At 41.3% G+C, this 12,450-nt stretch overlaps 1 protein-coding gene across 1 annotated transcript in view; it reads left to right on the top strand.

Annotated features, from left to right (window-relative positions):
- Window positions 1-12,450, top strand: part of LOC118331881 (glutamate receptor 4-like) — a gene marked incomplete at its 5' end in the record, with an annotated part of 117,260 nt that overhangs the window by 92,729 nt on the left and 12,081 nt on the right. The window contains 2 exon segments of the mRNA XM_035666971.1: window positions 424-808; window positions 11,510-11,716. Coding sequence (XP_035522864.1) covers window positions 424-808; window positions 11,510-11,716 — 592 coding nt within the window.

The raw sequence follows: 12,450 nt of genomic DNA, 5'->3' as shown, positions 1-12,450 counted from the left end.
TTATTTTATCCCCCCCCCCCGACGCTGATTCTCCGAGTTCTGAGTTTCTGGCTTAAGCTTCTCAGCGTTTGGAGACGGCCCTCAGAATCTCCTTTTTAAATTTCTTTCTGAACTCGATCGCTCTCAGCTGCTGTCTCAACTCGATCTAGATTTTGCTCAGTCGAGGGAGAAATTCAGATAAAGTGACACGAGCCGAGGAGAAAAAGAAAAAAGGGGTAATTGTTGTTGTTTTATGTACTGATGAGCTAGCTGGCTTTCGGCCTTCGGCGTGTCATATCTGTGACTAAGTGATGTTTGATTGTCGCCCCAGCTCGGAGAGAGATGATCCATCATTTGCATTCATTTTATCCGCCGTTCGTTTCGGGATTTTAGGAAGCCACTTCTCCATTTCAAAATCTCCCTTTTTTTTTCATCCACGGAAAGCGGGAAATCCGCTGTGCCCTTTAATCAGTTGGTTCCGGGAAAGGGTATCGAATTTCTCCAAGCCCTTTTTCATGTCGGCTTGTGATTTTCCCATCATTAGATCAAAAAGGCCCCACCAAAAAAGTCCAAACCAGGGGTGTTCTCCCTTTCCTTGACCGGTTGCCTACGGCACGATCTGGATGTGCATCGTGTTCGCCTATATCGGCGTGAGCGTGGTGCTCTTCCTGGTCAGCCGCTTCAGCCCGTACGAATGGCACACCGAGGAGCCCGAAGAGGGCACCGACGGTCAGCCAAGCGACCAGCCCCCCAATGAGTTTGGTATCTTCAACTCGCTCTGGTTCTCCCTGGGCGCCTTCATGCAGCAGGGCTGCGACATCTCCCCCAGGTAAGATGTACTCCTGTCAGAGAGTTTCAGTACAAGTGGATGTTTTTGTCTCGCAGAGTCATTATTAGCTTTCCGGTCCTCGGGCTTGGGGTCACATTACATGACTTTTTAGGCCAATTATAATCACTTATATGCCATCACGTCCGATTGGATCGTCTGCGTCAGGCTGGACGGGCGCTTAAATCCCTCGCCTGCCAATCCACTTAAGGACCCGCATTGTTATTTCAGACATGTTTGATTGACACAAAGTAAAACTGGACAAGTCTTGACACCCGCCGGTGACAAGCGGAAGTCTGTGACGGTGAAAATAAAATAATTAAATTAGTATGTTGTTCAATCACGTTTAATTGTCATTGGCACTAAAAAAAAAAAAAAGTTTTTATAATTCAGCTAATGTGTGCACAGGAGGTGGAAAATAAGGCAGCTGTTGGTTATTATGTGTCATTTTTTAGCTGTGTAGTGTCTCCTTGAGCTTCAGTTATAACTGACTTTCACATCAAAGCTGCAACTTCATAAACCAAAGAAATACGAATATAATATATAAATCTTGCACATTTTGACTTTTCTGGTTGACTCTAAAGTGGATTATTGTTGGATTTCAAATTGAACTAGGATTATAATGTAGGCTATATATGATACATTTCCACCATAATCTCTTATATTTATATATTAAATATAAGATATATATATATTTAAATCTCTTTATTTTACTTACTTTAATGATGTGAAAACCTTATAGTTTAGTAACAGTCAAACTAATTTAAGATTTGATTTAAGTTTTGAATTATGTGATTCTGTGTTGGTTAAGATTATATAATATGACTATTTGCAAGCTTTCTTTCTGAGAGATCGATACCAATCTCATGCAGTCTGGACACTGTTAGCTTAGCTTAGCATTAAGACTGAAAGCAGGGTGAAACAGCTAGCCTGGCTCTGTACAAGGCTCAAATAAAGGCCTCTAAAGCTAATTTATGCTACGTTCAGGAGGCTTCAAACTGTTACTGTATGTCACTGTTCGGCAAGAAATAGTTCCAACACATTAATTGCCCCTTAACTCCCAAAAATGTTGTGAATATGTTTTCTGTTTATTGGATAAACGAGAGTGTGCACAGCAGCGCTTTGAGCGAGTGTTTGTTTTACAGATATTTGCTCATAAACCAAAGTATAGACGTATAGTGTAAAGATATTGACAATAATCCATCCAATAGTTATAGATATTTGCCCAGGCTGTTCTTTGCTTCAATCACTGAACTAAACCTGCCTCTATTTGGGACCGACGTCTGTATGGGATGTAAGGCCCTTTAATTCTTTTTTTCACAAAACCTTTCCTCAGAAAAGATGTGAAATACTATAAAATAGTTTGTCTAACAATGTGTAAAATGCGCATATTGATAAAAGCGGGCGACAAGGTGAATTTTAAATGGTTTTATACATCCAAAGATTTTCTATAAAATCCAGACCAGGCGTCTAATTGGGACTCAAAACCACAAAGTTCACCACAAATGGTTAACGGACTGTACTTGTAAAGCGACTTCTGACTTCCATAGCAACCCTCCTAATAGTTGTTCCAATTCTTGAGCTAGTGTAGACGTTGGTGCATCTTTATTTTAACTTCACGCAGGTTTGATGCTTCCCCTGTTTCCAGTCTTTATGCTAACAATGCTAAACACATCAGTCTTTTAATCTCACTTTCATAAAGAAAGCAAATTCACACATTTCCCAACTATTCCTTTAATACTTGTTTATTTTGGAGATATATATCCTACAAGTTCCTGCACATAACCTGCTGTATGTCGGTGTATTTGCATGGTAGTTATAAAGCATAACAAAGAGGTATTAAGTGTGTTATTAGCTGCTGTCTCGTGTGTCTGCTGCTCGCGCTGTGTGTTGTTATGTGTGTATGTTTGTTAAAGAGAGAGAGAGAGAGAGTGCCTCTGCTTGTATTGATTTCTTGTCTCTTTCTTTCTCCCCTCCGGCCATATTGTTCTGCACTGTCTGACTTGGCGTACACTGTGTTGTCTGCTTGTAAGGGAATTAGCTTGTCTCGGTGTCTGTTGTGGCTTTTGCGCCTCAGTTTCTGTGTGTGTGTGTGTGTGTGTGTTTCTCTGTAGTGTGATTCACTGAGAACACACTGTCCAAAGGTGTTGTCTTTCCACCGCGTCTGTTGACTTCTCTTCCCTTTTTGTCCAAATTACGAGGCTCAAAACTCGGCATCGGTCCCAGCTGCCAAGTAAGCACGGTGTACTTTGGTTAGAAAGGGTGGAGAAGATAATCTAGGGGCTTGTACAGCTGAGTGTATGTCCCCCCCCCTCCATCCAGCCTTTTAAGGCCTGGTCGTTTGAATGGCTTTGTCAAGCTTAAAGTTCCAGCAGACGGATTGTTTCGGGTCCTATAGTTGTTTTAAGATTTATCGTTAATGCTTTTAAGCCCTTATGGATGCTGTAATAGAGTTGGTAAGATGTTAGGAGAGGAACCAAAACCAGCCTGTATCTTTCAGCCTCCCCCTACACCAGAGGAACACACAAGATGGAGGATCCACGAGGTACATTAGAGCGCCTTCGCAATTATAGACCAGCCTCACGTAAGCAACCTATAGAGGAGACTATAGTGGGGCCTCTGTCTGTGATTAAGGCCACTCATTTAAGGAGTACACTTGCTTTGTTTCACCACCACCAGCCGCCACCATACCCACCCACCCCACCCGCCGCCACATCTGTGCCTGTGTACTGCAGATAAGGACTTAAAGAGCCGCGCAACAATGTCGGCATCAGAATGAAAAGTCTACATTTCAAACCCCCTCTCTGTGGTTACCCTCGCCGCATTTCCACCTGTCACCGCTAATCCCATGGGCCTCTTCCCCGATCCATCAGCGCAGAGCCGTCGGAGCTCGGCAGCGCTTCCACTCCAGTTTTAGCCTGACAGGGCAATATGGGGGTGGTGGTGGTGGTGGGGGATTAGACAGCGTGGAGGGGAGTGACGAGGCGAAAAGGTTGAATGGGATGTATTTTGGAGGAGAGGGGAGGTGGGCGAGGGCCGCGGTGCTGGCTGGACACAACAGTGTGTGAAAACTTTCATCCACTACAGAAGGATTATATTATTATCTTCATAAGCTGTACTTATATAATGTCCAGTGTTGAGTTGCCTTATATGAGCAGCTTCTGATGTTTTCTTGCTTCCTTGTATGAGTGTTTCAAGCATTTACAGTTTATATAACGGACAAAGCTTCTGCCATTGTTTCCTGCTACGGACGAGTCGAAACTCGCGGTATGTGACCTCCGCTGGCTCCAACAAACCCGCCATGGTGACGACTGTAACGACCAAACAAAAGCTACAATCAAACTGTGCTTGCTGCCATTTTTGAAGCCATTTTTTTATGGATGCTGCAAGATTTCGGATGTCTGGAACCTGAATAACATAATAACGTAATATTTGTGAAAAACCAGACGATCTGTAAGCGACTTCTAGAGTGCTAAAGTTAAAAACAAAACATTTTAAGGTCCTTCCAGCCTCCTGATATCTTCCTCTGCTCTTCTACTACTTTAGAGTCTATTTCTAGTTGTGTGTAATTCTACCTTTCTTCATCACACAGCTATAACAGAACATCTTCCTCTCTCCCTCTCCCTCCTTTAATAAGGGTTAATACCCCCTTCTGCTCCCTCAAGGCAGCCCGTAATAATTAATTCAGTGATTAATATCCTGGTCTCCGACGGTAATGTCTCCGTGGAAACAGGAGAAGAGGGGAGCTTAAATGAAACGGTGACATGATAGTCTTTTTAATTGACTACAAATCCCAGATGAATGAAACTTAAGTAATTCCCGAGACTGCAGGAAGTCGGAAAATATCAATACAAATATCAAGGCGGTGTCGGTCACATCCGTCTCGTCGCCTCAGACGGATTATCTTTGTCTTTTCTGCTGAGTCACATCAGCTCTATCTCTTGGCGAGCTAATGATTGGCTTGATTGGTCCTGATTAGCTCGGAGTGCGTGCGTGTGCTGATGCAGATTTCCTGATGGCGACGCCGACGGATGAAGCGTAACTTTGAGTGGAGTCGATTAAGACCAACAAAAAGGCTGCATGTTTTTTTTTTAAATGGAGGAAAAATGACTTTCAAGTGGCCGGCCTGCAAATGTGTCCTCATTATTCTATTAATTCAATGGCAATTAGCTTTGTTATCCGGCCGTCACGCTGCCGTTCTGCTGTATCGCTCGCCACTTGTGTTGGCGGGCACTCGCCCCTTCGCTACGCTCGCTTGATTTGTTGCGCGATTCTTTTAAATTAAGAGGCCCTGATTGCATTTGTCGTCCATAGTTTCAAAGTCAAGAGCATATTTAGTTTGTGGAATACTCTGTTACATTAGTTACATTACTACTGTTGTTCTATTATATATAACAAACTGTGGTAGAACCTTTTCTACTATTACAGTAAAAGGATATTAGTGCTGTTGATTTTTAATCCATATTTTAACCATATAAGTTTTTACTATCAAAAGAAACAGTTGAATACAATGACTTTAGGTTTCTGTGCAATTTACAGTCTGTAATATTAAAAAAAAAACTTTATTCTGAATAAATTCCTTTAAAATGTTGTATAAATAAAGGTTCTGCTATCAGATATCACAGCGTTTTACTGTTTAAACTTCATCCTATTTAGAGTTTACAGTTTCTTTTACTTTACTTTAACTCAGTAAATCCGTATATTAACATGTAATAAATGATCTATAACACAGTATAATGTATTTATAAGCAGCTATGAGGACATTTGAAATGTTTATTAATTATAATTTAGTAATTATTATCTGTCCGCACTTCTATTTATTGTTGCAGACAAGAGGAGTTACATTAATAAACACTCATATGTGATTACAAATCCATTATAGTGGGATATAAACTATTTATTTACTTTGTTATACACTTATAAATGCTAAATAAGGCTCTTAAAATAAAGGTTCACCCAAAAAAAAGTAACTTTTCGTGGTTTAAACATGATTTCACAAATTTTTTGAAAAAGAACTTTTGAATTTAAGATAATTACATGAAAAAAACTACAAATAAGAAAGAATATCGGTTTGTTTTTTTCCGGCTACACAGATGCACATCTGCTGCCATTTGATGAAAGGTTTCATATGTAAATTCTCTGGAGGTCTATGTCCTTTTATTTATTTCTACTAACTACAGAAGCCACTTGTTAAATCAGACATTACTAGAGACAGCCTTTAGCCTTTATTCTTAATTTCCCACTTTCATATATGTATTTGATCATAAAAAAATAATAAAAAAGTTTCTGATCCAGTAGTTCAAAGGGCAAAATCCTCCCATTTTCAGCCAGGCTTTTAATGTGAAAACCCTGCAGGAAGAGTTAAAAGGTAACTTCGGTATCTTTCAACCTGGACCTTATTTTCATAGTTTTTTTGGGAATCGCTATTTAGCAACCGTCAGTGAAACTCAACACTTGTTTCACATTAAAAAAGCTTTTTCAGTTGCTCAAATGTCATAATCCCTCCTATCCCCCGTTTTCAGCCAGGCTTTTAATGTAAAAAAGGAGCTGCAACATAAGCCTCAATTGCACATCATCAATTTACTAAGTGCTTGTTTTTGCCACCAACAGACTCAGATTGTTGACAACATTATGGAAAAGATCCCTGCAGAGATAGAAACAGCAGTTATATCGCTCTGTTCAAATATCACCAGACTCCATTCACAAAAACTGTCATTTTACCGCGTAACATAGTCAAAGTTCAAATAGTCACGGTTCGGTCGAAATAAACCCTCAATTCACCAAGTTAGATGGGAAGATAACAAGAGAGAAAGAGGAAGGTCGGACATCAGAGACAGCAACAATATTTGTACATTTAATTTTCAATTAAGGGTTTTATTTTGGTTGAAAGACAAAACAAGAATTAGTTGACTTTTGTTTTGTTTCTGTCAAGTTTGAATTATAATAATAATACATTTTATTTATCAAATAGCAGTTTCAAAAGAGACAAAATAGTCAATAATAAGAGCAATAATAAAAGCAATAGTACCCAGGAACACAGCATAAAAACACGTAAAAGTACAATTTAAAACAAATGCAGATAAATAACAATAACAATAAAATCTGTGTGATAAGAAACAAGATCATTAAAACCAGTAATAATTGTAGCTCTGTGGCTCTTCAGTGCCTCTACAGTTGTTTTTATTTATGGTTGTTTTAACACTTCGTCAACTACAGCGTGCGTCGTTCTTTACGTCCTGACCCCGGGTGACACTCGATAGCAGCGGCTAACGAGGTCGACTAGCAACAGATTCCAAATCCAAAAAACTGAAAAGTTTAAGAGGAAAATAGAGAATTTAGATATGTTTTGCAGCTCCAGACTGATTATTTTTTCCTGTTTTAATATAGTAAAGGCAGCTGAGCCCTGGTCTGGGTGAATACTTGATCCTGAGTATCCATTAATTCCTGATGTAGGACACCTACTATCCTCTAAATAATGAAATAAACTGAATGTAACTGCTGTCTCTCTCTGCAGGGATCCTTTTCTATAAGTTGTCAAACACACTTAAAACAACAATCTTAACCCCCGTCTGTGGCACTTTTACTCGATGTACTTTGACTGGTTTTTATTTGAATACAGGCTTTTATTCGAGAGTAACACGCCGGTGGCTTGAGGTGAGGAAGGAGGACAGAAAATGCAAGTCGAGGCAGAGAGCGGGAATCTGGAGTGACAGTTTGTCTGCTATGAATAAGTCAAATCGTGTGGTCTCGCCCCAGGTATCACCCCCCGGGGGGGGAGCAAGCTAGCACCTCCTCATTTATTTAGGCTCTGCTCAAGGGTCAGAGCTCGCTGTCTCTCCTCCTCTACGTCTTTCACTTCATCAGCTCCTCCACTTCATGCTGCTGTTTTCTTCTCTGTCCCTTAAACCCTGCTGGAAAACCTGACAACGGCTTTTTTATTCCACTTCTCGCACATCAAAGGACATAAAAAAAGGGAAGGTGGGGCGTTAAAAGTTCGTCCCATCACAGTGCGACAGATCGGTCACTGATACCATCCTGACAGGAGATTTATTTCGCCTCAGTGTTTCTCTTCAGATTGAGGAACATCCAGCCGTTCTTTGAAGCTACGTGACGCACATACTGTGTGAAATATTTAAACCACAGCCAACATGTTTATGGCTACACGGCTGCATCAAACGCATCCCTTTTTACACGTTTCCCCCGTTGTGTTGTGGTGTACATTCGTTAAACTACATATAACTATAAAGAAAAGTGCACTCACTTGAGTTGTTGCTTCTCGAGGTAAATTAACAGATTATATTATTTTAGTGTGGCTCAGACTCCTTCTGATGTGGGATAATAACTTTCCAGTTCTCTTTTTTTGTTCATTTACAGATGAATCAACATTAATTGTTGCCGATGAGTGCAGAAAGAAGACCACGCCAGCCTCTTTAGATCTCTCCTTTTTTAATAAATACAAATTAATTTTACTTAAGCAAGTTAACCAGTAGGGGAAAAGTGCTGACTAATTGCTGTATAATTGCTAAAATTATTACTTTTTTCCTTTACATTTAGTCTTTTTTAATTTTATACCCCGAGGCTTCCAGGACTGCTGCGAAGAATCCCATTCCCCCAACACTGGAGCCAATTCCTGTTTTGTTTCCACTTTATTTCTTCTAATACTTCCCCCACGTCTGGTTTTTCTTGTTTCCTCCACCCGTGGGAAAACTGAGCTCATACATCATTACAGTCAAGTTTTATTTTCCAACTGCAGTGAAACAGATTTTTTGTTTCACTGCTTCGTCCTGCAGATGCATGTTTGTTACTATAAAATGTAAATGATTAAACAGTCCGTCATCACCCTAAAAACCCATAAAAACACTGACATTAAAATAAAAAAATGCCTGGTTCTCCCCCTTTTGTGTTAAATTTAATAATTTATTTATTTATATTCAATACTTTACTAATGTGCCACATTAATTTAATGTTATAGAGCTGAAATATCTTCATTTGAGGGCAAATACTGCTTTCTGCCACCCCTTAAAGGGCCAGTTTGTAGGATTTTAGTGGCACCTAGTGGTGAAAGTGGCAGATGGCAGCTAACTGAACACCGCTCGCATCTGTATTTGACGACCTGAGAATCAGAACAGGTGTATGAAGATACTTATACGTGGCTATGAAAACTGTGTGTTTTTGTCCGTTCTGGGCTGCTGCTCTGTGCTTACAAACTCTATTTTTTTAGCATTATTTTGATGGATAAGTTCGGTTTTCATACAGTTGAGTTGTCCAATGGCTGCTGGATACACATTCTGTTATACTGCTTCATTGACAGTTAGTTCATGAGACTTGAAAAGCATCGAGAGAATGACAGAGATTTGGGACAAAAGCTGGATTATAAATCAAAGAAAGCGGCTGACTCCTCCAAACCTGGTGGCTTCAGGTTTAACATTTGTTTGGTAATTCTATAAAAGCACATTATATTATAAACCGGAACAGTTTGGACTACAGTAAAAACTGCATTACTGCAAAACCTGGAAGCTCCTTCTGTAGGACTATTTAAGTTTGTAGTCTTTTATGGGCTCAATAAGGGCCCACAGCTCATTTTAACCCTGAGAATCACTACAAGGTTAAAGATGCTTAATCAGTTTCCCGACTATAACTTATAAACAGGGGAACAGAAAACGGAGAACATGTAGTTTTTTTTTCTAACATAAATAAAACTAAAAAAGATCGAACTATTTTGAAGATATATAATATTATTTCAAAACAGAACAAACTTTTGTTCTGTTTGTCATTTTTTTTGTTTTATATTTTTATTTTCCAACAAAAAAATTGAAAACCAACATTTTTTTGTTTTTTGTTCATCGGTTTATAAATTGTAGTCAGGAAACAGCTCTTACCTTGATCACTACTACCCTTTATTATCATAATATATATATATATTAATGCCGAGTCCGTCAGCATTGAGCAGAGAGAAAGAAAAAAAAGCTAGAAAACACTGACGTGGCCTCAAAATTACCCCAAACTCTCGGCACTAAGCTCCTCTCACCCCTCCTCTTCCTCCCCCACATCCGCTCTGTTTACTGCAGGCCCATCAAGACACAGCAGTGTGTCACTGTGGATCAAAGTCAGTGGTATCAGCCAGCAAACACACAGCACAGAGGGTTGGAGGGAAGGCAAAGAGACACTCCTCCTCTGGTCCCATTATTACACTCCCACAATCCACTGCTGCTGGCAGGGAGAGAAAGATGGAGACGGTCTGATAGGGGAGAATGAAGGGATTTTTGGCAGGTTGGGGAACAGGAAATAGAGTCGAAATAAAAGCATCAGAGAGAGGAGAGAGGATAGAAGTCACCCGCCCCCCTTTTTAGTCATTATTTTACAGTTAAATTCTCTGTGCTCAAAAGCCGCAGAAATACTCTCAAGGAGAAGGAAAATGAGAGTGCGGCGAGAAGAAGAGAGAGGAAGTCATTTGTATTCAAATCCAGAGCTAATACGTCAAGTAAGTCTATTTCATGGGCAGAGCTTCCTGCGAGTGTTGGAAGGAGACATGCTCTGCTGCAGCACTTCTCTACTGGAAGTCGCCTTACGGGCACTTCTCATCGGCACAGTAGAGAGAAAACTGAGGGTTTTTTATTTCCTCGCCGATTCTGCCGGTTTCCAGTCATCCTTTATTTGTTAAAATAAAGTCGGTGTTGCTTCAAAATGGTTGGTAATCAAGGTTCTTTAGAGTGGTTGGTTGTGAGAAAGAGAGAGAGAGAGAGGGAGAGCATTGGGTCACAGCTTCCCTTATTGTAAACGTTGCACATGAGATTACAGGACTCATATTGCATATTGGGGACATTTATGGATTATAGCCAGATTGCAATGAGACACAGTGGATACACCAGCCAAGAAAACACTGACTGTTGCAGTTGCCTCTCTCATATCTCTCTCTCTCTCCATCTGACAAGGAGGCCTGAGGGTTTTGTATCCTCCGCTGTTTGATTTGCACCGAGGGGAGAGATCTTGTTTGTTCTCCTCAATGCAGCATTTATGGTTTAAGATTCTCCTCACGACCTTCTGCTGCTCCCGAGCAGCGGGCTATCTGTCTCCCCTGAGCGAACAAACAAGAAAAGAACAGTGCCACAGCCGCCACCGCCACCACCGTCGTCGCTGCCGCCACGCCAGCCAGGGGACCTGCAGCTCTTTTCATCCCACCAATAAACAGAAAGAAAAAGGGGGTGAGGGGAGGGGAGGGGAGGGCAGAAGTATAACCAAACCTTTTCTGTACACCAGAGCTGCTCCACACAAGCATGTGTGTATGCAATATGCACTAACGAGGGGTAAATACAAGCTCTGGCGGGTTTGAGTGTTGTCACAGCTCCACCGTGTGGTGGCACATGAGCATTTTGTGGGTCTCTTCATGCTTCACACAGTCATATTTCATCCCCCTCTGATTGTCTGAGTCTGCCTGTATGTTCCAACACTGACTGACTGTTCTTCTGTCTCCTCCTCCTCCTCTTTATTTTACCTCCTCCACCTCCTCCAACGATCACTTTCCCGGCTCTACTTTCTGCCAATTTCCTCCTTTTGTTCCTCTTTTTTTTTTAATCTCCTCCATCCTCTGCATCTCCCTCCTCCTCCTCCTCCTCCTCTCCTTCTCCTCTCCCACCCGTCTCCCTTTTAATGCCCCCCTCCCCGCAATATGCTTTCTCTTTCCTCCACCTTTTTTTGCTCTCCAAGGTCGTTATCGGGTCGAATTGTGGGAGGAGTGTGGTGGTTCTTCACTCTCATCATCATCTCGTCCTACACGGCCAACCTGGCGGCCTTCCTCACTGTGGAGAGGATGGTTTCGCCCATCGAGAGCGCCGAGGATCTGGCCAAGCAGACGGACATCGCCTACGGCACTCTGGACTCGGGGTCGACCAAAGAGTTCTTCAGGGTGAGTTGGCGTTACTGGGGGGGGGTGTTTAATAGTCTCCTCTCAGACAGGTAGGAGGATCTTCTAACATCTGCAGGAGCATGAGGGACATGAACACGTCTCCAAGGCAACCCTGCATCCTAGAAATCATATACATATATATACTAATTTGTTTTATATAAAATACGTGTTTGAGGAATTTGCTCCCCGAAAACATCCAACCCCGAACTTCCTTGAAAGGAAGTTTGGGGTTGGATGTAAGAAGATAACTTTATTGATCCCAGAGGGGAATTTCACACAGAGACAGGCCTGGAGGTGAGAAAATGGGTGAAAAAATGAAACATTATTATTTAAGAAATGACAGAGATAACGTTAAAACAAGAAGCTTTATACAATATACACATGGCAATATGTTAGCCCTCAACCTTTTCGAGTCACGACACATGAGAATAACCAGGATAAAAACAGCTTATAGACAGTATAAACACCGATCAGCCATAACATTATCACCACCTGGGTGCCCTGGTTTAGTTTGAGCTACAGTATCTCGTCTGTTGGATCGGACCACACGGGCCAGCCTTCGCTCCTCAGGTTCTTTTCTTTCCTTGGACCACTTTTGATAGGTACTGACCTCTGCAGACTGGGGACACCCCACAAGAAGTTGCAGGTTTGGAGATGCTCTCAGTTGTCTAAGCCATCACAATGTGGCTCCTTGTCAGAGTCGCTCAAATCCTCACGCTGCCCATGTTTCCTGCTTCTAACA

This window comes from Morone saxatilis, unplaced genomic scaffold, assembly GCF_004916995.1.
Source record: "Morone saxatilis isolate NCDOM2014 unplaced genomic scaffold, NCSU_SB_2.0 Contig20, whole genome shotgun sequence".
Classification (NCBI taxonomy): Eukaryota; Metazoa; Chordata; class Actinopteri; family Moronidae; genus Morone; species Morone saxatilis.
This window is presented reverse-complemented; position numbering and strand designations above follow the sequence as displayed.